Here is a 26,283-nt window from a genome sequence, read left to right on the forward strand (position 1 = left end):
GGGCGGTTGATTCAATCCTCATTATAGAAGATGAAGTACCGGCTCCAAAAGGTGCATATTTCTGTCCAACCATCCAACTAGTTGATTGGTTGGAATGAAAATCTGGTAAGGTATGAAAACAAATGACAATCGGCAATTTGCTCCCAAACGCCGGAAAATGGACAAAAACTGTTGTTTGAACAAATTGTTTAGATCAAACATTTAACAAACTTGTCTGAATGACCATTTTCATCTGTATTCTGGCATTTAGGAGCAAATTGCTGATCATCATTTACTCCCATACATTATCAGATTTTCCCTCGTAATTTCAGGTTTCTTTTTAGATCAGTCTATTAAAAAAAATAAAATACATTGCTGGTAGTCATAGTACTTTTTCAGCATCCATTTTTAAAAAAGGCTAAGGGGTAAGAAAGGGCACTCCAAATCTAAACAATATTTAAGAAACAATCACCTCTAACTGTGAAAGGAAAAGTTACTGCCAAAAAACATATACCACATGCAATGGCAAGTAAAGGCTCAGCCCATGGCCTATATTTGTGAGTGGTGGTCCTGCTACTGCTGTTTCATGCACTAAAATGCCTATTGTGAAAGCCAGGGCAAACACAGCCTTTTTCTGTAACTTTACATGCACCACCTTTTCGCTCTGAATCTAGAGATCTCACCTGTAGAACAGGCAAATCATTGCACAAAAAGAAAAGTTGAAGAACAAATTGTGTGTTCAGACACCACAGATTCCTGAGAAGAGTTTACGGGTGTCCACAAGTGCTATGTGTGAGCCTGACATTACTTATTCTGACACTATAATCCTAGAGAAGCCACCTTCCACCATTTCTGAATCCTCTGCAAATGTGAGAGGAGGAGTAAAAGTAATGAGAATTCTACTTTGTAAGTTGTAAATATGTAACAGGATGAGGGGGATAATTGTGTATCTGACACTAATGAGGATGTTGTTGATTAATGTGTTGTACAAAAACAAGTTGATAAAATGCTGCTGCTCTGTTGCTTAGTTTAGCAAGCCATCTCGCTGCAGCCCTATTGTCAATTTTGGTGAAAACAATATTGTGAGGTGGTCAAAATTGACTGGAAATGAATGTTACTCATGTAATAATACTATAGGCACAAAATACAGGTCCAAATAACATAATTTTAGCTGTTTTCATAAATATTTAAAGAAAACCAAAACAATTGGAGGTGGTTTTGCCAAAGCATGACCATGAATTAGAACCAAAACACAGGGGACTGCGCTCATCTCTAGTATGTACATTACCCGCTGTACTATCTATTGAGTTACCTATGGAACCTCTAGCACTACAATCCCCAACATGTCATTATTACTAGATTTGTTTACATTACAACATACTTTCTTCTTCAGGGTCCATAGGGTTCACAGGAATTACCTTGGGTTATGTGGTTGGAGTCCAGGCACCAAACCGTTACAAGCTTTAGCTCCCAGGATGCACTGAGTCCTCCTCCATATATATACTCCACCCCTGGCTACAGGCATTCAGTTACCAAGCCCAAGGCAGGAGAAGGAAGGACCATTGTACCACATAAACACACTCTCTAAGAAGAGGGAATTGTTGAAATACAAAAGAAAAAGCTTACCCAATAACACCAGGTGCGTTAGGGTCCTCCTCCATATATACCCCGCCCCTGGCTACAGGTATTCCGTTTTTTGTTTGGTGCGCTGGAGTGCACCTTATGAACGGGACTGCTTCAGCAGTCCCAAGCAAGTTTTTTTTTGGCTATGAGTAAGCTGCATTGTGTGCGGATGTACGCCTGTGACGCTGTTCCGTCTACTGCCGCCAGCGCCGCAACACCAGTGAGGGAACTGGTGATTTTGGCAGGCGTAAGCGAAGTGAGCCCTAGGCCCAGGACTGAAGCCGGAGACATCGGGGATGCAGGTAAGGTGGTTCCCCGCTGACTGCAGGCAACCACGTGGCAGTACGTACTTCCGGCAGTGGAGACCTGCCGGAGTTTGCTGTAGTGAGAACCAGGGTAGACTTTGAAATTCTGGCAGCCGGGGATAAAAGCCGGCGGCCATTATAGCCAGGGCTCCGGTGGATCCATACAGCCTAGGAGAGCTAGGCTCTCCCCAGCAGCCCCTCCCCCAACCCAGACGCTGGTCCAGAGACGAGGTTTCCCTCGTCTGGGTTGCTCCTCCATGCCTCCCTGTATATGAGACGGCCAGAGACCAATCTCAGGTGCTCTCGGTGGCTGCGAATCTCAGGAGCTTTGGTCAGTCTCCCTGTATACGTCTTCTTAGGTGACAGGGAGCGCTAAATGAACATCAATATGTAACAAATTGAGTAAACGTAATATAGTAAAATACAATTGAGATCTTTAATAAGATATGTTAAAATTAAATGACCAAATGAGGTCTATATAATCTGGCATAAAAGTATCTGACATGTAACAAATACAAACAAATGAGATACAATTGTAACATATAGAAGATGCAATATTCGACTCTTGAATGGAGAATAAATAAACAAATAAGTGAAAAAATAATGGTAATAATAGTCCTATTAATAAACACAGTCCAAAAAAATGCTGTATTTAGTTTAAATGGTTTGTCATAATGTATGACGTCCAGTTAAGGATCTGAGGCTGTATATAGAACTGATTGTAAGAGTTCTTACCTGATGGATATTGTGACTATATGGTTGTAATAGTCACCTTTAATCCGCCCACTGCCCGCTTCACAGCTGATCCCGGCCGGGAATAGGAAGATGGTATGCGTTGTAAGTCCATTGTATATATATTTCTCTCTCCTTAGGTGGCCAGGTTATACAGAGCTCGGTATCCTTCATGGCCTTTGTGCTGTTCGTAGTTGATGAAGAGCTGATTTTTATATAATTATGTTTATTTATTTATTTATTTTTTTGCATTGTATGTGCCTTGTGTAAGTCTGTTCGTTATACTGCCTTTTTTTTCCTGAATAACTGTCAGTTATAAATATCACTGCTATTTCTCCTCATAACCCTCTGCTACAGGTGTGTGGGTTATTTTGAGGGTGAGCACTGTCACATTGTATTATATTGCTTTGCATAACATTATGTGTATTATTAGGTGAAAGCCCCTGTGCTGGTGTCATGTATGGCCTGTCAGGCACGTTGTCCCCTCAGGATTTCATAGAGAATGGATTATGTGCTCATTGTCACCAGGAGTCACCATATCAGTCAAGCCTACCAGCTCCTGGGCAGGAACCCCCTTGGGATTCTTTTTCACAGATTGTGTCCCTGTATACCTTTCCTCTGGTGGCTAGGTTATACAGAGTTCAATATCCTACTTATACCCCTTTTCCACCTAAATTCCGGGTCTGACCCGGAGTTGGAACAAAGTTCCTATCCGGATCAGACCCGGAATTTTGCCGGCGCTGACTCGGGATATTCCCGAGTCAGCGCCGCTCACACCGCAGTCGGGTCTGCATAGACCCGGCTTTTGCGCAGTGAAAGTGGACGCTTGGAGATGACGTCATCTCCAAGCGCCACTGAAGCCGGACCAATCGGCCGGCTAGCAGCGCACTCCAGGTCATCGTGACCCGGAGTGCGCTGTTCCCATAGCAGGGTTTCACAGGCTACGCCCGTATTAATCCCTGCTAGTTACCTGGGTTGGATTGCCGGGTCACTCGACCCGGCGATCCAACCCTCTGCCCTTTTACACCAGGGAGCTGCCCGGGTTAACCCTTCAAAAACCCGGGTTTTAGCTCCGGTGTAAAAGGGGTATAAGCTGTTTGTGCTTTTTGTAGTTGACTAAAAGCCTATTACAAATATATTGCTTAAATGAATTGAGTTTTGCTGTGTGTTATACTGCCTTTATTTTTCTGAAAAAAACGGTCAGTTCTAACTGTACTTCACATTTACTAGATATTTGTGAAGGTGGTCACATTACATTGTTGCCTTTATATGACTAATGCAGGTCATACACTATACAATTTTCTGTCCAATCTGGCTGGTTGGAATAAAAACCTGGTAATGTATGGGAGCAAACGACATACATCATTTGCTCACAAACACTGGAAAACAGACAAAAATGGTTGTTCAGACAAATTGGTTAAAACACGTATTTAACGAATTTGAACATTTGTTTTTTGACCGTTTGTCCAGTGTTTAAGACCATATGATCAACTGTCATTTGCTCCCATACATTACCAGGTTTTCATTCCAACCAGCCAGATTGGACAGATATCTGTATAGTGCAGAGGTTCCCAAACCTTTTTGAATCACGGTACCCTAGACTATCAGAATTGTTTTCACAGCACCCCTAAGCCAAAAGATTGTTGTTGAGAAATTTTTTTAAAATGTAGTGAAGTAGTAAAGTGAAGTAAATTGTGCTGACCTGTCATTCTTAGGGTCAGTTATGTGGTTGTGGACAGGTTTGAGCTTCTGTTTGTCCACATTTTTATATTACTTTGACCATAAAGAATTTGATTTGGTGCTGGACCACCAACCTGAGGCGGCCCTGCAAGTGTACCACGGCACCCCAGGGTGCTGTGACGTACAGTTTGGGAACCACTGGTATAGTGTATGCCCAGCATAAGGGAAGTGCTCCATTTAACCCCCAGCTGCAGGTGTGTAGGGGTTAAATTGCACTTCACATATTCTTGTGAAAACTGGGCTGCCCATCCCCCTTTCTCCTAATTAATTAGAGCGCTCCGCTGCAGTTGAGTGCTGGCTAAGGGGAGATTTGGGCCCGTATTTAATTTGAGGCGAAAAGTCCAGACTTTTCACCTGCAGGACTTTTCGCCTCCTTCGCCTGTTTTCCAGGCGGAAAAGTATCGCGAAACTTAAATCAGCGAAAAAATACAGGAATTTTTGGGAAATAATTGTAGGACCCCCTTAAAGATGTCCAAACTTGGGGGATCACTATGGGTACCCCCGTTTTTGCCTGCAGAAGAAAGTCTGTTTTTTAAATAGCTGCGGCAGGTGCTTTTTTTCCCGACATTGAAGAAGTGATGCAGAAGGACACTTAGCTTTTTTTTTTCGTTTTTAAAAGTGGTCCCATCAAATATGGGGTACATGAAAATGGGTATTAGCATATTTTCAAGTCCCTAAACTAATTTTTTAAAAATTCAGCAAAAATGCACCTGCCGTTATTTTGTGCAATGAAGAAAACACCTGCCCGCATATAAGGGAACCCCTGTGGATTTAATTTGTCTATTTTAGAAGAGGTTTTTGGGGTGTTACGATTTTTATTTTTTTTGCACATTTCGTTTTAAGGGGGCCTTCCCAAGGGTGCAGGCTATTTTTTTTTTTTTAAAGCCTGCACCCCTAAACCCCAAATCTGCACTTTTTTTCACCTGCTAAAGGTAATTTAAAAATTATCCCTATTTTTTTTTAAATGACCTTTCGCACCATCTACAAAAAAAAACACGAATTTTAGGGAAATATGCCTGGGACCCCCTAAAGATCTCCAGACATAGGGAATCACTATGGGTACCCCCATTTTTGCATGCTGAAGGAAGTCGGGGTTTGTAATAGCAGCGGCAGGTGCATTTTTGCGGCTATGAAGAAGTGGTGAAGAATAGCACTGTTCCTATAAAATTTGGGATACATGAAAATGGGGGTACCCATTTTGTTAAGTCCCTAAAGTTATTATTTTAAATTCTGCAAAAAATGCACCTGCCGGTTGTCCCCGCAATGAAGAAAACACCTGCTGCATTTGAATGAATTTAGTTTGTCACTTTGTTACCCTATTATTATTTTTTTAACCCCCAAAATTAAACTTCATTTTTTTGGGGGTGTCCCGATTATTTTTAAACTTTTTTTTGAGTTTTTTTTTAAATGACACTCCCAGGGGTGCAGGCTATTTTTTGTAAGCCTGCACCCCTAAACCCAAATTCTGCACTTTTTTTCACCAGCAAAAAGCTGGTGAAAACTGATCCCTGTTTTTTTATCATTGACTTTTCGTACCGGCGAAAAGTCAATGTAATTGAATATGGGGATAATTCAAAGAGGCGAAAATGACGTCATCGGCGATAAATTATCACCGATTCCGACATTTTGCCTCAAATTGAATACGGCCATTGGTCTATCTCTGAGTATACCTCTTTTCTAGGATCGTATATAGCACTGGAATCCTACCAACTTTTGTTGCTTGTGATTCAGTGCCTATTTGGAAGTATATTTGTATGCATTGCACTATCCTACCAATATGACCGTGATTTAGTGCCCTTTTGCAAATATGTTTATATGCATGTAGATCCTATCAAAACTGATATGTTTAAGCAATTGATTTTAATGCCCTTTTGCAAAGATTTTATGTGACTTATGGTACTCCTAGCCCCCAAACTGCCGGTGTAGGGGTTTAGAGAGTTCTTCACATTTATTTTTTTCTGTGAAGGGGGTCACTTGGCATTATTAACCATACACTTATTGTAGGTTGCTTACAAATATTTCCCAGGTGTCAGGACAAGGGAATCAGGAGACTGTTGTCCCTAGGCTGGTTTCAGGTAAAATCCTGGGCAGTAGGCCTCTCAGGTTTTCATACAGGATGGACTGTGTGTTGACTGTTATACACTGCAACAGTCCACCTTGCCAGCACCTGTTCAAGGGTCACCTTGAATGCTCCCCTGGTCTCAGGGTGTGACACAGTGATTACAGCCTGCTATGTTTCCTCTTCTCATACATCCCTCCTGGATGGAGGGTTATCTCCACTCAGTTCAGAATCTGGCTTTTAGCATTTACCTATCTGCAGATGTTACAGGCGAATAAGGCATCAGCCGTTTAAGTCCACCCCGCTTTCAGATTCTGATATACAGTATATATAATCTAAACAAGTTTCTCCCTCTGAGTTGGGTACGCCCTCCTTAAAGATGGTTTTGAGGACTTTCACTGTAATTTACTACAAGTTGTAAGAAAGATACCTTGATGTGTTGATACACCTCAACTCCATTGTGAGTGGGGTAAGCCATTATTTAGATACTGGAAGAACACATTTGTCTCATCAAAATACATTACTATACATTGTGCTTTTCAATATTTTTTCTTTACATACCAACTGAATGAACTCCGTGGAATCATTTAACGGAAGAGCCTTGAACTGGCATCTCAAAACCAGGACCTCATATAACTAAGGGACGTACCAGTATTGTGTGTATATTTTTGTTCATCAGCTCCATTTATGGTCTTTTCCAATTTTTATTTTCTTGTTGTCTAACTTTGAATTTGAGTGATATCCATCTTTTGGGTTAATTGACCACATGACGGCAGCTTGTGCGCCCACAAAAATATCCTTTACCATTATTTTTTACGTTTCTCCCTCTGGGCCTATCTCCGAGAGGAGGAGCGTCATTCCTCAGTGGATGTTCCTCTCTAGCAGGGGCGGTTGATTCAATCCTCATTATAGAAGATGAAGTACCGGCTCCAAAAGGTGCATATTTCTGTCCAACCATCCAACTAGTTGATTGGTTGGAATGAAAATCTGGTAAGGTATGAAAACAAATGACAATCGGCAATTTGCTCCCAAACGCCGGAAAATGGACAAAAACTGTTGTTTGAACAAATTGTTTAGATCAAACATTTAACAAACTTGTCTGAATGACCATTTTCATCTGTATTCTGGCATTTAGGAGCAAATTGCTGATCATCATTTACTCCCATACATTATCAGATTTTCATTCCAACCAATCAACTAGTAGGATGGTTGGATAGAAAATCTTTGTGTGTACCCAGCCTTAGAACCTAATAAATCTGGTGTTCAGACACCAGAAGGTGATTTAGGCTGGAGTACCTCAATCTGTACAGCTCACTGAGTTTATGAGGGAAGTATGCAACACTCCAGATGAACTGTTGCAGATTCCAAAAAGACTAGCGTCTTTTTACCCTCTCCCACAGGGAGAGTGCAATAGGTGGGAAATCCCCCTCCCTACTGTGGATTTTTACATGACAGCTTCTTAAAGGTTTACTTCCCAGAAAGTTGTTTGCACAACTCACCCATCAGATGCTATCTAGGCCCTTTCCTCTCTAGTAGACCATTCAGGATTCTAAATTCAGGGGTGATATTCCCGGTTCCTTTGGTTAACAAGGAAGGAGTTATTACTCAGATTTGTTTTTGATTCAGAAGCTAGATGAGTTTCATCGCTCTATTCTGAAACGGAAATCTCTCAACAGGTTTGTCCATGTGCCCAAATTCCCTATGTAGACTCTACGGGCAATAATGCTGGCAATGGAACCTGGGGATTTCATGGTTCCCTGGACATACAGGATGCATATCTGCATGTAACCCCAGTTGTCTTTGGTTCTCACGGCTCTACAGGCCCCCCCATTTGAACCCCTGAAATCAGTAGACCTTATGTGGTCGACAGCGATGACAGTTTTTCTTCTTGCTATCTCCTCTGCCTGCAGGGTCTCTGAGATATATATATATATATATATATGTGTGTGTGTGTGTATATGTATGTGTGTATATATATATATATATATAGTACTAACATATATATCTATATATAAATAATGTGTGTGTATGCATGTGCATAAATATTGGGACATTGACAGAATTTTCATATTTTGGCCTCTATTCACCACCACAATGGCTTTGAAATGCAACAAACAAGATGTTCTTTAACTGCAGACTTTCAGATTTAATTTGAGGGTAATTACATCTAAATCAGGTGAACGGTGTAGGAATTACAACGGTTTCTATATGTGCCTCCCACTTTTTAAGGGGCCAAAAGTAATGGGACTGTCAACTCAAAAGCTATTTCATGGACAGGTGTGGGCTATTCCCTCGTTATTTCATTATCAATTAAGCAGGTAAAAGGTCTGGAGTTGATTCTAGGTGTGACATTTGCATTTGGAATCAGTTGCTGTCGACTCTCAATATGAGATCCAAAGAGCTGTCACTATCAGTGAAGCAAGCCATCATTAGGCTGAAAAATCAAAACAAACCCATCAGAGAGATCGCAAAAACATAGGGTGTGGCCAAATCAACTGTTTGGAACATTCTTAAAAAGAAAGAACGCACTGGAGAGCTCAACAACACCAAAAGACCCAGAAGACCACGGAAAACAACTGTGGTGGATGACAGAATAATTATTTCCCTGGTGAAGAAAAACCCCTTCACAACAGTTGGCCAAATCAAGAACACTCTCCAAGAGGTAGGTGTATATGTGTCAAAGTCAACAATCAAGAGAAGACTTCACAAGAGTGAATATAGAGGGTTCACCACAAGATGTAAACCATTGGTGAGCCTCAAAAACAGGAAGACCAGATTAGAGTTTGCCAAACAACATCTAAAAAAGCCATTACAGTTCTGGAACAACATCCTATGGACAGATGAGACCAAGATCAACTTGTACCAGAATGATGGGAAGAGAAGAGTATGGAGAAGGAAAGTAACTGCTCATGATCCAAAACATACCACCTCATCATTGAAGCATGGTGGTGGTAGTGTCATGGCGTGGGCATGTATGGCTGCCAATGGAACTGGTTCCCTTGTATTAATTGATGATGTGACTGCTGACAAAAGCAGCAGAATGAATTCTGAAGTGTTTTGGGCAATATTATATGCTCATATTCAGTCAAATGCTTCAGAACTCATTGGACGGCGCTTCACAGTGCAGATGGACAATGACCCGAAGCATACTGCAAAAGCAACCAAACAGTTTTTTAAGGCTAAAAAGTGGAATGTTATGCAATGATCAAATCAATCCCCTGACCTGAATCCGATTGAGCATGCATTTCACTTGATGAAGACAAAACTGAAGGGAAAATGCCCCAAGAACAAGCAGGAACTGAAGACATTTGCAGTAGGGGCCTGGCAGAGCATCACCAGGGATTAAAGCCAGTGTCTGGTGATGTCTATGCGTTCCAGACTTCAGGCTGTAATTGCCTGCAAAGGATTTGCAACAAAGTATTAAAAAGTGAAAGTTAGATTTAGGATTGTTTAGTTTGTCCCATTACTTTTGGCCCCTTAAAAAGTGGGAGGCACATACAGAAACCGTTGTAATTCTTACACCGTTCACCTGATTTGGATGTAATTACCCTCAAATTAAATCTGAAAGTCTGCAGTTAAAGCACATCTTGTTTTTTTCACTTCAAAGCCATTGTGGTGGTGAATAGAGGCCAAAATATGAAAATTCAGTTATATATATATATTTGTGTGTGTTATATATACACATAAGTGTGTAAAATTACACACACACACACACATATATGTATGTGTATATATATATATATATATATATATATATATATATGTATATATATATATTTATTTAGTGATCCTACTTCTGTTCTTTAGTGCAACCTGTACCCCAGAAAATAATTGGGTCCTGGGGGGATGAACTCTACAACCATTGACAGGACAGCTGAGATGCACAGTAGACAATAGTATCCAGTAGTGCTCCCGGTAGGCTACCCAATTTTAAGAGACTCCCTGCACCCTCAGCACCCTGCCCTACCCGTGGTCTAGCTTAAACACTAATCCGGCTGCTATGTGCTGCGGTTATTAAGATCTTGCTCTTTTTCCCTCTGCAATAGACGGCGAAAATGTCAAGTGCTGTGTATGGCTGGGGGGGCCCCGGGAACTTGTTGTAACAGGGGGCCCAGGATTTCTCTTGGCAGCCCTGGATGCAGGGTGGGTAGGGTGGAAGGTATAGGGAAGGGGGATAGTGATGGATCCCAGATTGAATCCGGAGGTGTCTAGTGCCAAAATGGTTGGGACTAGTAATTGTTGTTAGAGGGTGTTGTGTGCGTATAGCACAATGGATATGATCATTGAGGGTGGGTAATTGTCACATGGAGCATCCAAATAGATAGTGGGAAAAAAATAAATAAAATTAGGATAAAAGATAGATAAAAAATGATAGAAAAAAAATCTAGGTAATGGTGCTCTGGGGGGGGGCATGGGGGGGTGGCGTCCCGTGCCCTCCAGTCCGTCAGCTTACCCTATGTCCTGTGAAACACCACGATCCTCCACTGTCCTTGATGGCTTGATAGTATTCGACCTGCTGCTTGAGTGAATGCTGCGTTACACACTCGCTGTGGTTCCTTCCTGTTCGCTGGCCACGGCGACGTCTGATGGAGCCCACGCTTCCTTGCTATTACGTGGTCCCGGCTGACTTGATGACGTAGCCGACTGCTCGACCCACCAGCCGGTGGGGAAACTTGGGAAATGTAGTTCTATTATGCAACTCCGGGTGTGTACGTATGCTGTGTGCCGGACAAAGTCAGTGGGTTCGTTGGTGGTTTCGCTGGCAATAAATCAATAAAGATAATGGTGTGTGTAGGACTGTCTCTGTCCAACGCGTAGCGGCTGGCTAGCCTTCTTCAGGGACTTGATGTAAGTGAGTTGGTAGTTCCTTTGGCATAAAGGGAGCTACCAACTTACTTACATCAAGTCCCTGAAGAAGGCTAACCAGCCGCTTTTTTTTTTCTCCACTATCTATCTGGATTCTCCATGTGACAATTACCCACCCTCAATGATCATATGCATTGTGCTATACGCACACAACACCCTCTAACAACAATGACTAGTCCCAACCATTTTGGCACTAGACACCTCCGGATTCAGTCCGGGATCTATCACTATCCCCCTTCCCTATACCTTCCCCCCTACCCACCCTGCATCATAAGTGTTTAGCAGACAAGGAGCACTGTGACTCCATAATAACTCTGCAACTTATAAATAAGTAAAATACTTACCATTTACACTTAGTTATCTCTACTCATTTATCTCATAACCACCTCATCATCTTTCAAGCGCAGGCACAACTATTGTTTTTACTTATGCTAATTAGGAGTGGGGATTACTCCTAGTGCCCGCTGCTCATACTACTACCCCAAGAGTAAGCGCAGGTGGTATTCAATTTCTATCCAACAAACAGACTCTAGCTAGGTGGCTTCGTATAACGATTTCTCAAGCTTTACACACAAGCTGATCTCTCTGATCTGTTCCAAACACAGTGACAGCACAGTCTACTCGATCCGTGGGACCATCGTGGGCGTTTCGTCGTGGTGCCTCTGCTAAACAATTGTGCAAGGCAGCCATGTGGTCTTCCGTCCACATTTTTCTCATATTTTATGCATTTGGATACATTTGCCTCTCAGGATGCTTCCTTTGGGCATCGGATTCTCCTTTCTACTAAACAGGAGCGTCCCCACCCTTAAGGGAACTGCTTTGGGACATCCCCAAGGTAATTACTGTGGACCCTATGGACCCCGAAGAAGAAAATAAGAGTCATGGTATAACATACCTTTGTTAACTCTTTCTTTGAGGTCCACAGGGTACGCACCCTAACACACCTGGTGTTGTTGGGTGTTCTTTTTCTTTTGTGTTTCAATGATTCCCTCTTCTTAGAGAGAGTGTTTCTGTGGTACAATGGTCCTTCCTTCTCCTCTAGCCTTCTCCTGCCTTGGGCTTGGTAACTGAATGCCTGTAGCCAGGGGTGGGGTATATATGGAGGAGGACCCAGTGCATCCTGGGAGCTAAAGCTTGTAACTGTTTGGTGCAACTGTTTCGTCTCTCAATCAGCATGCGCAGTGCTACGATGCAGCGACCACAGCTTCTTTCCATGCCAAGTTCCGTTTCCATTCTCAGTCGTACACACATATACTGTATAAGAGTCACATATCCTATTAATCAGCACAGTCTCTGGTGCATCCTTGTCACATCGCATTGCGACTTAGATGCATTTTCAGGCAAAAAAAAGACGCCCGATGCTAGCAGAGTTGCACGGGATCTGACGGCTCACTCACACCAGGCATATCACACTCTATGGCGTTTCGAGGATAGATGAGGACACATTTGTAAGTCACCACTGGGCTACAAAAAAAACATTTTTCGACATTCTAATCATGTTGACATAATGAATGTTGACATGCCAATCATAATGACATTACGGTCTTGTCTGCATTATGAATGTCAACACAATATACCACACCCTTCATGATACCCACATTTTGTGTATGTATTGGTACCCACTGTAATCATTATTGTGTTTTGTACAGTACATATTAGTTTGAATTTTCATGTGAAAGCACTTTGCTGTTTTGCAGTGTTTGCAAGGCTGGTAGAAGATATTTTGGACCGGAAATTGCCCAGGAGAACCAGGAATACTTCTAGCGATCAGATGACAATCTTTCAGTATTGGAGCCACTTTGAATCGATCGCTGTCACTACTTTAGATGCCCTTATTCTTGAGTTGGCAAAAGAAGGTAGAGAGTTAAATTGGTCTTAGAACTTCCATAAGAAGGCAGCATTTTACTGCATGAGATGATTTGTGCACAATGTTTTTTTTCTCATTTTATTTAGTGAAATAGATATGGTCTGTGTAAAATAGTTTTTTCAAACAAATGTTCATATACATTTTCTTTCTACCTCCTGCTATAGAATTCGGAGCTGTATCTACTGTTTGTTAACATTTTCTAATAGCTGAATAAGTTTATAGTTTTAGTAAACTCTTGACTATGCAGTAATATTCTTTTCTCTATAGAGCTCATCTCATATCAATGTTTCCTTTAAGTACAACTTTTTTTCACAGTACTCTTTGTGCAAAACTTGAACTCAGATGACCAGAATGTAGTTCTAAAAGCCTTGAAGCGAGTACCAGAGAGCTGCATGCAAAAGCAAGCGTTCAAGACTTTAAGCCTTTTACTCACTAATGGAAACAGCAGAGTCATCAATGCTGTGTCCTCGTTCCTTAGAACCTTCTCTGAGCAGCAACAGTTTAGGGAGAGGGTAAGTTAGGTGTTTTTTATATCTAGTTACCTTCAATTTAGCATTCTAAAAATTCTAGGAAGTAGTTTTTGTTGGTTATTTTGTTATTGGTAATGCATACTGCTTATTTCTTTAGAGGAAGATAGTAAAGAAGGAAATCTACATCTAGAGGAGAGTAATGCTGGGTACACACTATGCGATAATACATTGGCGGGTGTGTCCAGACAATATGGTTGTGAACAACGTCGTTCAGACATCACATCGGCCCTGCAGCACAGACGATGCCGATATCTTGGAGATATATCAGTGTATCTGGCTGTGTATACAGGTGACCTACCGACCACTCGTGCACTTGCTGCAGAGACCACCGGTAACTGACATCTCAACTGGGCGGGTGAATTTAAATTCCCGCCCAGTTGTGATGTTAGCACAGACACATTGAGTGGCAGATTGGTAACTGTGTATTAGATTACCATGCAGCCGCTCGGTTGGCGGATTCCTAGGCCGGCGGACAAGTCGCCCAGGTGTGTACCCAGCATTTGGAAGCCCCTTCATTAGGAAGTTTCCACTAAATGTATTTAAAAAAACACCATGACTCCAAATAGAATTCCTCATCTTCAATGTTCTCCATTTCTTTTCAGAACAATTAGGTTGGTTATTAAGCGAAATAAATAAATAAAACATAGTTACATTTTGCACACTTTAATATGTTGTACAGATGTGTCCACGTACATCTTACTTCCTTTCGCGTTAAACAGTCCTTCTACGTTAGTTGCGCCATGCACTTTTCGTATGTCTTTTTACCTTCAAAAGCATCTCATTCACAAAGTGATGCGAATAGACCGCACAAGAAGCTTCTGCTGATTAAACTTATATGCGGTATGCCTATATTCTGTGTGCGACTGCGGGTGTATGCCACGTTAGTCTCACAGTTGCTGACACTGTAACGTAGCACTTCTCATGCAGATACACCCGCAGTTGCACACAGAATATAGGCATACCGCATATAATTTTAATCAGCAGAAGCTTCTTGTGTGTTTTATTCCCAACACTTTGTGAATAAGACGCATTTGAGGGTACAAAGTTGCACAAAAAGACGCCTTGCGCTACCTAGTCCCAAGGCGCTCACGCGTTATGTTTAACGCGACTTGTAGCACGCGGAGGTAAGATGTATGTGGACATATCTGTAGTTATCACTTTGTGTTTCTTATCTATTGCCAATGAAAATAAAATAGATCAAATTCAATATAGTATAAAATTCTCTCTCATCTGAGAAAATTAAGTTCACTTACAGTAGATTTAGGGATAAAAACAATATACTGGGGTGACAGGGCGTATCTACAGTGTGGGGAGTAGGGTCAACCCTTTCAGAGGGCTCCTTGACATGTGGTCGTGTCTACTGCATGCTTCCCTGCTGGACCTATGGTCGACAGACTTCTGAACTGGGATGCCATGTTGGAGGTGATAAGGGGTGCTCCCACTTTGCGGTGTCCCGCACTGGTGAGGAGAATGGGTGCTGACCTACCGGTAGGTGCCCAGGTCCGTTGGTGTGGGATCAGTTCTTCTCAAAGTCCAGTATGATGCCGCGGTGGGGGACGTGCACTGTTTCAGTGGCTCACGTCCGTGGATGCAGTGCAGGTGAAACCTGTGCTGTGTGCGGTGGTGTGATGAGCACATGCAGCGCTGTCGTTTGGCAGAGGCTGGGGCTGGTGTGAGTGGGGACCAGCGACCGGTTAAGCGCTGCTGCTGCCATTCAGGTGCCCGGATTGGGGCGGATGTAGATGCAGGTGAGTTCAAGATGGGTAGACACCCCAGACACCTACCCATCCAGTCCTAGGTACTGAATACAGTGCTATACTTCCTAACACTCCTAAATATTTGTGTTATAGGCTCTTGTGTGTTTCTTGGAGCAGCTGGAAGATGAAGATGTAAATATGCGAGTTGCTGGTTGTGCAGCACTTGGGTGTTTAAAGGTAAGCAGTAACCTGAAGAAATATATAATCCACATTCTTCAATATATGGGCCTCATTTACTAACAAGTTTTATCACCAAAACAAGTGATAAATTTCACTGTGTATGATAAATGGTGCTCCAGCCAATCAGCTCCCAACTGTCAACTTTTAGAAAAATGACAGTTAGGAGGTGATTGGCTGGAGCACCATTTATCATACACCGTGAAATTATCACTCGTTTTGGTGATAAAACTTGTTAGTAAATGTAGGCCTAGATGTTTAGCTATGTAATTCAGAAGAACATGCCTTCATATTTGCTTCTGGCAGCTCCTCTATTGACTAGGCTGTGTATACTAAATAAAGCTTGGTGAAATATGACCGAGGCATAACGCGATCAGACGAAAGTAAGCTACGGGTATAGAGGAACATTGATATAAAGAGTTATAACTTGAACTCAGATGATCTGCTCTTCACACTTTGTAGAGCAGGTATGGGCTTGGAAACCCTATGGGCTCTATTCATAAAGCAGTGAAGAGCCCTTTTTAGCTGAAATCAGGGGTCTTCTCTGCTTCGTGCAATTCATGGAACAAGTTACCGTGGAGAAGGTTATTCCTTCTCCAGCAGCGCCCCTGCTCCATTGATGAATCGCATCACTGTACGTTTGTATGGTGAGTGTGATTCATAAAGGGAACAGAAAGCTCAGCTTTCCTTTCCCCTTCTGGGGTACAGATTCACCATCTGAGGATGGCGTAATCGGTACCGTAAGCCGAACCGAGCAGGGAAGTTGCATACTTCCCTGCTATCAGTCCAGCACCCGGCACTGGCTCCGCCCCCTTTTCCCAGCGTTTTTTGCAGCACCTCTGACGTGAACTGCTGCTCTCAGGCACCGGGGCATGCGCAGTGAGAAGCAGGCATATCGGGCACCCGATATGTTTGTACTCTCACTGCGTACAAGGATCGCGGAGGGGCCGTACGTCGCCCGAAGACGCCGGATAGGTAAGTGTACATCAATAGCTTTGAAACATCACTATATATCGCATCGATGTGATGTAATTATATAGTGATATTTATCGTGAGCCACTTCATGTTCTTTATGAATAGACCCCTATGTAGGGTGTGAAGGGCAGGTGTTGGTTTGGAAACCCTATGTTAAGAGACTGGTGTTTTGGTGTATTTTAATACATTATTAAATTCTGTACACCCACAGGCCAAAGAAAGCATAGACCAACTAGTTTATCTGTGCCAAACTGACAAAGATGAAGTTAAAGAGGCTGCCAAACATAGTCTGATGCTATTTGGTAAGTATGAAAAATATGAACAGTAAAATGGTGTGAGAGTCGCTATACAGGTAACTAGTTAGCAAAGACTACTTGTGTCTGTTTAACTAGGTATATAAGCATAATAATAATTACATCAACTGACCCTTATACTTCAATGGAAAATTCTTTCAGTTATATTTGTAAAGATATTGTATTTGCAGATCAGGAATTTTCAGGTGATTTGTAGAATTATTTATGATTTATAGGATTATATGTCCTTGGTGCTGCCAACAGCAACCAGACAAATTCAAATTTTTCTAGTACAATTAAGAGAATTTGGTTGCCATGGGTTACAACACCTTTTCTTCATTTACTTGTGAATATTAGTTATTATTTTTGTATTGTAGGATGAGTGAGGAATGATCACCATTCTTTTGAACAACCTTCAGTTCAGTAATGCTAAAAATAATGCCCTCACTTTGTCTAATTGTTCAGCGTAACAGCTTAATAACAGAGGGGTCTATTCATGAAGCAGAGAAGAGCCCTGTTTAGCTGAAAACAGGGCTCTTCTCTGCATCATGCCATTCATGGAGCAAGTTACCGTGGAGAAGGTTATTCCTTCTCCAGCGGCACCCCTGCTCCGTGGATGAATCTCATCACAATACTTTTGTACGGTGAGTGCAAATCATATATGAACGGAAATCTCAGCTTTCCGCTCCTCTGCTGTGTACAGATTCGCCATCTGAGGATGGCATAATCTGTACCGCAAGCAGACCAGGGAAGTTGCATACTTCCCTGCTGTCTGCCTGGCACCCGGTGCTGGCTCCGTCCCCTTTTCCCAGCGTCCTTTGCAGCAGATCTGACGTGACCTGCTGCTCTCAGATGCCACTTCATGTTCATGACTTAAGGTTCCTTGGGGAACAAAGGTCTTTAGACTAGAGATGAGCGGTTCGGATTCTGTGGAATCCGAACCGCTCCAAACATTGGGGATCCGAGTCCACCCCAACGCTGTTCAGGTGTTCCCCGTTTGACTCGGATCCTCCTTCGAGGTCGAACGGCGGCCTCCCGATGTCGGATTCGTAAGAGAATCCGACGTCAAGGCCCCACTAGTGTAGGGTAGAACGCAGTGATAGCAGTCTGCCCTACACAGAAACAAACACACAGCCGCCAGCGGCCGCTGTGTGTTTGTTATAGCAGCCAATGAGAGTCAGACAGACTCTCATTGGCTGCTGCACGGAGGTAGCCAGCTGGAGCTCACTCATGAGCTCCGTCTTCTGGCTCCCTCCGCAGCGTGTGATAGAGCAGATCGGACGGCGGCAGGAGCGGGGATTCAGGTAAGGTTTTTTTTTTTTTTTTTAATCTTTTTTGTGTGTGTGTGTGTGTAAGGGGTCATACTAATGGGGGCACACTACTAGGGGCATTACTACTGGGGGCCCTACTACTAAGGGCACTGCATAGGGGGCACCACTACTGGGGGCATTGTGTAAGGGACACTATTGCTGTGGGCATTGTGTAAGTGGCACTACTACTGTGGGCATTGTATAAGGGTCACAACTGTGGGCAGTGTGTAAAAAGGGGCACTACTGTGTCTCGTAACATAAATAATAGACACTACTTTATGGTGTAATGTGAATAAGCCCACTTTGTAAACAAGTACTGTGATTCTGCTGGCCATACCCCACTGGGTGGGTGGGAGGGCCCAAGGACAATTCCATCTTGCACTATTTTTCATTTCTGCCACTGCTGTGTGGCAATGTGCCATAGATGTGCTTTAAACTGTGGTGTTCGTGTCGCTGCGCCGCTGCTCTGTCGCTTAGTGACCAGTCAGCTCACTGCAACCTTTGGCCAATAATGGTGAAAACAATATTATAAGCTGTGAGGTGGTCTAAATTGATAGGAAATTAATGTTATTGAGGTTAATAATACTCTAGGAAGAAAAAAAAACCATTTGTGATTTTAGCTTTTTATGGTCAATTTTTGTAAAAAACCCAAATCCAAAGCCAGTCACCGCAGTTTGGCAAATACAAAGCCGGACGATGAATTAGAGCCAAATCCAAACCCGGCAAAAATGGTTCGGCGCACATCCCTAATTTAGACCCACTTTTGCTACAAATGTCGAGTAGGTACCATTTTTCCCCGGAGTCCAGCCAAAGCTCCCTTCAAGGAAAGAGATCTTCAGGCCTCCTCGAAGGGAGCCTCCAAAAATACGGTTGGAGAATAGTGCATAATATAGCCTGTCTTTCGCCTTACGAAAACTGAACAAAAATAACACACAACAAAAAGTGTGAAAAATCTATATGTTTAAAAATAGCCATAATACCTGGCCAGTTGTGCAGAAAGGAATAACTGGAGCACATAGCACTTCAGTCGTCTGGCAACCTACCTGTTCACCTTGAGTCAAAGTAGTGTTTTCCTCAGTCAGAAGGGGAATAGATAGAGTGTGAAAATAAAATAATGCCTGCACTTACAGAGCCACAAGTATAGGCATATATTGGGTAATAGCTCTGTGTATTTCTACTACACAGAGGGAGGCTCCTTCAACAGGCATCTAGAGAACACTCCATACTGGCCCTGTAGCAAAATATACACTTTATAGAATCCATACAGGGGTTTCCATTACCATAAGTTATATGTCCTAATGAAATGCATGTGCAAATAACCTAATTTAACTGCTACTTCTACCTCTCTTACACTGGCCAAATAACCTGGGTTATTGCCATGTGAACACAGGTCACGGCTCAGTGTAAAAGGGGCCAGGGTTGGATTCCCAGGTCGAGTGCCCTGGCAATCCAACCCAGGTAGCAAGCAGGGCTGAACTCGTGTAACCCTGCAGTGTGATTGGGTGACCCAGATCATCCGACCCGGTTCCTCTTCACAGCATAGGAAGACGCGGATAACCGGGCTCAGTGATGATGTCATCTCCAAGCATCGGCAGGAGCGCACCACTGCACCCGTGTGCAATGTAAATGGTGCTGACCTGGGAATAACCCAGGTCAGAGCCGCTGTCTGAAAGGAGTCTGGCCCGTACTGGAACAGTGTTCCAAACCACAGGTCAGAAAAGGGATTTTGGTGTTCAAGGGGTATTATACATGCAATAAGAAATAGAAGAGAGCGCTGGGTTCAAGTAAATAAAATGTAATCAATAAGAACCAATAAAAAATATATATAACATGGATAAAATGTAACCATAAAATAGCCTATATAATATCTATCCACAAAATCAGGTGTGTGTGATAGCTGTGGAGATGGCTGTAATATTCAATAATGTCAAATTATCACTGTAAGCTTCAAATTAGAAGGTTATTCTGAGCAAGCAGTCACATAGGAACAGACCATAATATCCGATTAGTAGTAGTAACCAGCAGATTTTTGGCTAGAAAATTGCGGCAAGTGAGTCCTTTGGTTAATCTCTATTCAAGCAGCTGTTAGTAGGTAAATCATACAATATCAAACCACAATATATGCAGTCAATGGGTAATTAGTAGCAGCAACCAGCAGACATTTGGTTAACGAATAGCAGCAAGTAATATTGGTTAATCTCTAGTCAAGAAGCTGTTAGTAGATAGGACATTCAATATTAAGTCAGTGCAGCAAGTTATTAAATGGATGTATTACAAGTCATGCTGCAGTTTTTAGAACAAGCTGGGTTTACCTTATACACGTTCCCATATCCCCAGTCAGCGGTGGCCAGCCACGATAATGGAGAAGTGTTGGTAGGTGGGGATAAGTCCCGGTCTTTCAAGCGCTGCTATTAGAATAATAGAGGTGAGCTGTGTTCTCACCCTTCACAAGCCGCCTTCAGCTTCCAGCAGTATGGCTGCAGTATGCTCGCTCAGTATCTGCGTGTGTCCGGATTATCAGCGTCCCAGCACTTCTTGTTATGAGTCACAGTCAACTGACGCGTTTCTCGACCTATCACGTGGGTCGATTCATCAGAGGTGTGTATATACATGCAAATGATACAGGTTTGAATAAATAGAAACATTTTACAATATTTTTAAAAGCATATTTCTTGTTACATTAGGGGGCATATTCAATTAGGTGCAAGTTTACCAAAAATCTCAAACCTGCCTGTTTTTTCCCACAGGTGTGAGCTTTTTGGTATTCAATTAGGTGCATGTTTATTTTTTTTTTATCTTCTCCAGAGCACGTCCAATTTTTCCTAAAATCCACATTTTAAGGAAATATTGTTGGCACTTGCTCTAGAATCCTTTGAACACACCCCTTTTCCCCAATGACTAATTAAGCAATTGGAGTTTCTAATTAGCTTAATTAGTCTTTAATTACTCACCTTCTGCAGCGCTGTCCTCCTCCGGTTCTTTTCTTCAGTGTCGCCAACAGCTTTCATAGACCGTCCGGGCACAGGACATGTACTACCCATAATCCTGCACCTCCTCCCCGCACACACTGCATTACCCCTCAGCTTGCTTCTCCCCGCACACACTACATTACCCCTCACCTTGCTTCTCCCCGCACACACTACATTACCCCTAACCTTGCTTCTCCTCCCCGCACACACTACCTACACTACACTACTCCTAACCCTGCACCTCCTCCCCGCACACACTACATTACCCCTAACCTTGCTTCTCCTCCCCGCATACACTACCTACACTACACTACTCCTAACCCTGCACCTCCTCCCCGCACACACTACATTACCCCTCACCTTGCTTCTCCTCCCCGCACACACTACTAACCCTGCACCTCCTCCCCGCACACACTACATTACCCCTAACCTTGCTTCTCCTCCCCGCACACACTACCTACACTACACCTAACCCTACATCTCCTCCCCGCACATACTACATTACTCCTAGCCTTGCTTCTCCTCCCCGCACACACTACCTACACTACTCCTAACCCTGCACCTCCTCCCCGCACATAATACATTACCCCTAACCTTGCTTCTCCTCCCCGTACACACTACCTACACTACTCCTAACCCTGCACCTCCTCCCCGCACACACTACATTACCCCTAAAATTGCTTCTCCTCCCCGCACACACTACCTACACTACCCTACGCCTAACCCTGCATCCCCTCCACTACATTACCCCTAACCTTGCTTCTCCTCCCCGCACACACTACCTACACTACTCCTAACCCTGCACCCGCTCCCCGCACACACTACCTGCACTACACTGCCCATAACCCTGCATCCCCTCCACTACATTACCCCTAACCTTGCTTCTCCTCCCAGCACACACTACCTACACTACACTACTCCTAACCCTGCACCCGCTCCCCGCACACACTACATTACCCCTAACCTTGCTTCTCCTCCCCACACACACTACCTGCACTACACTACTCCTAACCCCGCACCTCCTCCCCGCACACACTACATTACCCCTAACCTTGCTTCTCCTCCCCGCACACACTACCTACACTACTCCTAACCCTGCACCCCCTCCCCGCACACACTACCGCCGCTAACTTTGCACCCTTGCAGCCAGTTGGATATGCCTTCAGTGGAAACGTTAGTGTTTATGAATGTGGGGTTTTCCATATAGGCACAAGGAGAGGGTCTAATTTTTTAATATCTGAAAAATTCTTCTTAATTTATACAATTTTCTTATAGTCTTTCATGTAGCCAGAAATTAGATCAACTTTCTGTGTGAAGAAAGGGAATCCTTTAAAACCAGTAAAAACCCTATCCAGTATGCAGTTATTTTTAAGCCTTAAGAACTATTGAGAATTTTTTTTTTTTTTTAACAATCTCTGGTAAGTTATTTTGTGTCCACATGGTGCATCCAAATACATATTTGGTTCCACTTCCTTAAAGTGGGTGTGAAAACTCACAGTACATTGGATTTAGGGAAAGATCTGAAAAAGAATAAAGTATTGCTAACTGTATTTGCAAAAACCAAATTCAAATTATTATTATTCATATAATAAGTAAAATAGTCCAAATCCTTCATGGTCTCTGTCCAAATGACAATGAGATCATCAATGTATTATTTGACTTGCAGATGTTACCACATACAGCTATCTTCAAATCTTGCCATCTAGCCCAGTTTAGTGTCCTACAGCGCAACTAAGTAGCCAAGTGCCTAGTACACTATAAGCAAACGAAGACACAAATTTAAGGAAAAAGTAGCACAATAAATAGAAAAGTTGAAAATAAACTATACAATCCAGGTTAAACAAGCAAATGACAGGTCAATAAATAGCCATGCATTGTTATGTTTAACTGTGACTTTATGCCAATTCCTTTGTGACAAAGAATATGAATCCTAAGTAAGTACCTAGTACACTATTTGCGAACAAAGATGCAAAACTGAGAAAAAAAAGTATACGGCACAGGAATTGTATCATAGCCATATTGCTCAAAAGGGATAGATGTATGAGGACACATCTGTAAAAAGATTGTTGAATCAGAACACAATATTTACAAAAGCCCCTGATGAGGTTTGCCAAGCTCAGAGCCACAACTGCATATCCTATGGCTCCTCAGAAGGAAAATGCATTCTTGCATTTAAAATAATTATGAGCCCATAAAATTGTCATACATTTTTGCAGAAACATTACAAGCTTCTCAAATTAAACTTTGTCAGAAACCAAAGAACAGCCTCAATGCAGTGGCCAAATATAAAGATTTCATATCAGAAATTGTCATTCTCTGGGTATAGATACAAAATATCTTATGCCTGTGAAATCTTTAGTGAAAGATAATTTTACTATGAATGTACTGTGAGTTGTGGAGTAATAAAACAGATATTGTGAAAGTTTGGACTTTGGAGCAGTGGTTCTCAAACTCGGTCCTCAGGACCCCACACAGTTCACGTTTCCCAGGTCACCTGGTAGCTGCACAGGTGTAATCATTACTCACTGACACATTTTAAAACATTCACAAGTGGAGCTAATTATTTGTGATTCTGTGAGACCTGAAAAACATGCACTGTTAGGGGTCCTGAGGACAGAGTTTGAGAACCACTGATCTAGAGTTAATGGTTCTGTAAATTCTTATGAATTTTAAGCAACTGATGGAAGCAAGAAATTGCAGGTGTTTTAAAATGCAAAAAATCTAATTCTGCCAGTATGACAATATTCTCCTGTTGAACACATAAAAGTATGATGGACAGTTTGATAATTGAAATATACATATATAAATGTATTCCACTGTTATATAGTGCGCACTAAAAAATGCACTTGGTGCACAATAAAAGAAAATTTCCAACACTCATGCATAAAAAACTTGTTGCACAAACAAATGCAAAGCAAATTAATGCAGTATTAACTCCCAACTTGTTTAAACCGGAAATTAGGACCCCCTCCTGTATTCCAAGGGATTAAATTAAGCAGCATAAAGGTTACCAATCCGTGGAAATAAATTCTCAAGATCTCCTTTTTAGCATCCACTGTGCAGTAGTTCAGGTTATGACAGTGTTGGCTAACCTTGACACTCCAGCTGTTGTGGAACTACATAACCCAGCATGCACTGCTACAGTTTTGCTATTAGGGCATGCTAAAACTGTGGCAGGGCATGCTGGGATATATAGTTCCACAACAGCTGGAGTGTCAAGGTTAGCCAACACTGGGTTATGAGATGTTATCCACCTAAAGGGCCAAAATGCCGCAATCCAGCAATTCTACCCGGAGGGGCTGATGAAATAGTCCAAAATATATATCCAGTCAATCTTTAAAGGTAAGCATCTCAATGCGTTTTGCTGGGGTATGGTCCCCCAGCTTCCTCAGGAGTGTAAGCATAAGTGTGTGTTCACAGAATCTCTTTACGTACCCATTCGTTAATTAGAAATTACACACACATGTAACACATCAAACACGGTAAAAAATAAACCGTCCATCAAATCTATTAAAAACTAATATACAGGCAATCTTAATCCCAATAGTTTATACATATATTCATTTGTAAATAATAATCAGAGACACTAGTATTTCAAAGTTAAGCTGCAATTTCAATTTATTATCGGTGTCCCGGTCATGTGACTGGCCCGGTCACGTGTTTTCATTTCCACCAATAATAACCACGTGATCTGTCCGGTCACATGGTTAAGCCTGTACCAATAGACTTAGAGGTGTAGTAAAGCCTCCCGATCATATGTTGCTATTGTTCTTTAAGTGTTGCAAAATAGAATAATAAATACCATAACAGAGGCCAACAGAGTAATTTCAATATCGTCTTCACAGGATCTGAACAGAAATTGTTTTTATCTCTCACTGTTCCTGGGGAACATTCTCAGTTGGTTTTGCAGCAATGTTTCTCTCCAAGTAACGTCTCCGGAGGTATTACAAATTTCAGTCATCGAGAGGTGTCACCCTACTCACACAACAAATGGAAGCTCTAACAAATCTCATACATATAACCGATCACATATCTCTAAGTATCTTTAAAGTACTCTATAGGTCAAATGGATATTAATTGTAGTCCCATATATACAGTCAGGTGCATAAATATTGGGACATTGTCAGAATTTTCATATTTTGGCCTCTATTCACCACCACAATGGCTTTGAAATGAAACAAACTAGATGTGCTTTAACTGCAGACCTTCAGATTTAATTTGAGGGTAATTACATCCAAATCAGGTGAACGGTGTAAGAATTACAATGGTTTCTATATGTGCCTCCCACTTTTAAGTAATGGGACAAACTAAACAATCCTAAATCTAACTTTCACTTTTTAATACTTTGTTGCAAATCCTTTGCAGGGAATTACAGCCTTAAGTCTGGAACGCATAGACATCACCAGATGCTGGCTTTCATCCCTGGTGATGCTGTGCCAGGCCTCTACTGCAAATGTCTTCAGTTCTTGCTTGTTCTTGGGGCATTTTCCCTTCAGTTTTGTCTTCATCAAGTGAAATGCATGCTCAATCGGATTCAGGTCAGGGGATTAACTTGGTCATTGCATAACATTCCACTTTTTAGCCTTAAAAAACTCTTTGGTTGCTTTTGCAGTATGCTTCGGGTCATTGTCCATCTGCACTGTGAAGCGCCGTCCAATGAGTTCTGAAGCATTTGACTGAATGAGCATATAATATTGCCCAAAACACTTCAGAATTCATTCTGCTGCTTTTGTCACATCATCAATAAATACAAGGGAACCAGTTCCAATTGCAGCCATACATGCCCATGCCATGACACTACCACCACCATGCTTCACTGATGAGGTGGTATGTTTTGGATCATGAGCAGTTCCTTTCCTTCTCCATACTCTTCTCTTCCCATCACTCTGGTACAAGTTGATCTTTGTCTCATCTGTCCATAGGATGTTGTTCCAGAACTGTAATGGCTTTTTTAGATGTTGTTTGGGAAATGCTAATATGGTCTTCCTGTTTTTGAGGCGCACCAATGGTTTACATCTTGTGGTGAACCCTCTATATTCACTCTTGTGAAGTCTTCTCTTGATTGTTGACTTTGACACATATACACCTACCTCTTGGAGAG

The 26,283-nt window shown here is 42.3% G+C and overlaps 1 protein-coding gene across 6 annotated transcripts in view; it reads left to right on the top strand.

Annotated features, from left to right (window-relative positions):
• The window catches only part of RIPOR1 (RHO family interacting cell polarization regulator 1), a 238,548-nt gene that overhangs the window by 198,042 nt on the left and 14,223 nt on the right, over window positions 1-26,283 (top strand). For all 6 annotated transcript variants that reach the window (XM_088456781.1, XM_088456786.1, XM_088456785.1 and 3 more), the window contains 4 exons: window positions 13,002-13,160; window positions 13,487-13,683; window positions 15,552-15,635; window positions 16,822-16,912. In XM_088456781.1, coding sequence (XP_088312907.1) covers window positions 13,002-13,160; window positions 13,487-13,683; window positions 15,552-15,635; window positions 16,822-16,912 — 531 coding nt within the window. The remainder of the gene's footprint in view (window positions 1-13,001; window positions 13,161-13,486; window positions 13,684-15,551; window positions 15,636-16,821; window positions 16,913-26,283) is intronic.

Source organism: Taudactylus pleione, unplaced genomic scaffold (genome assembly GCF_031769625.1).
Source record: "Taudactylus pleione unplaced genomic scaffold, aTauple2 ptg000717l, whole genome shotgun sequence".
Taxonomy (NCBI): Eukaryota; Metazoa; Chordata; class Amphibia; order Anura; family Myobatrachidae; genus Taudactylus; species Taudactylus pleione.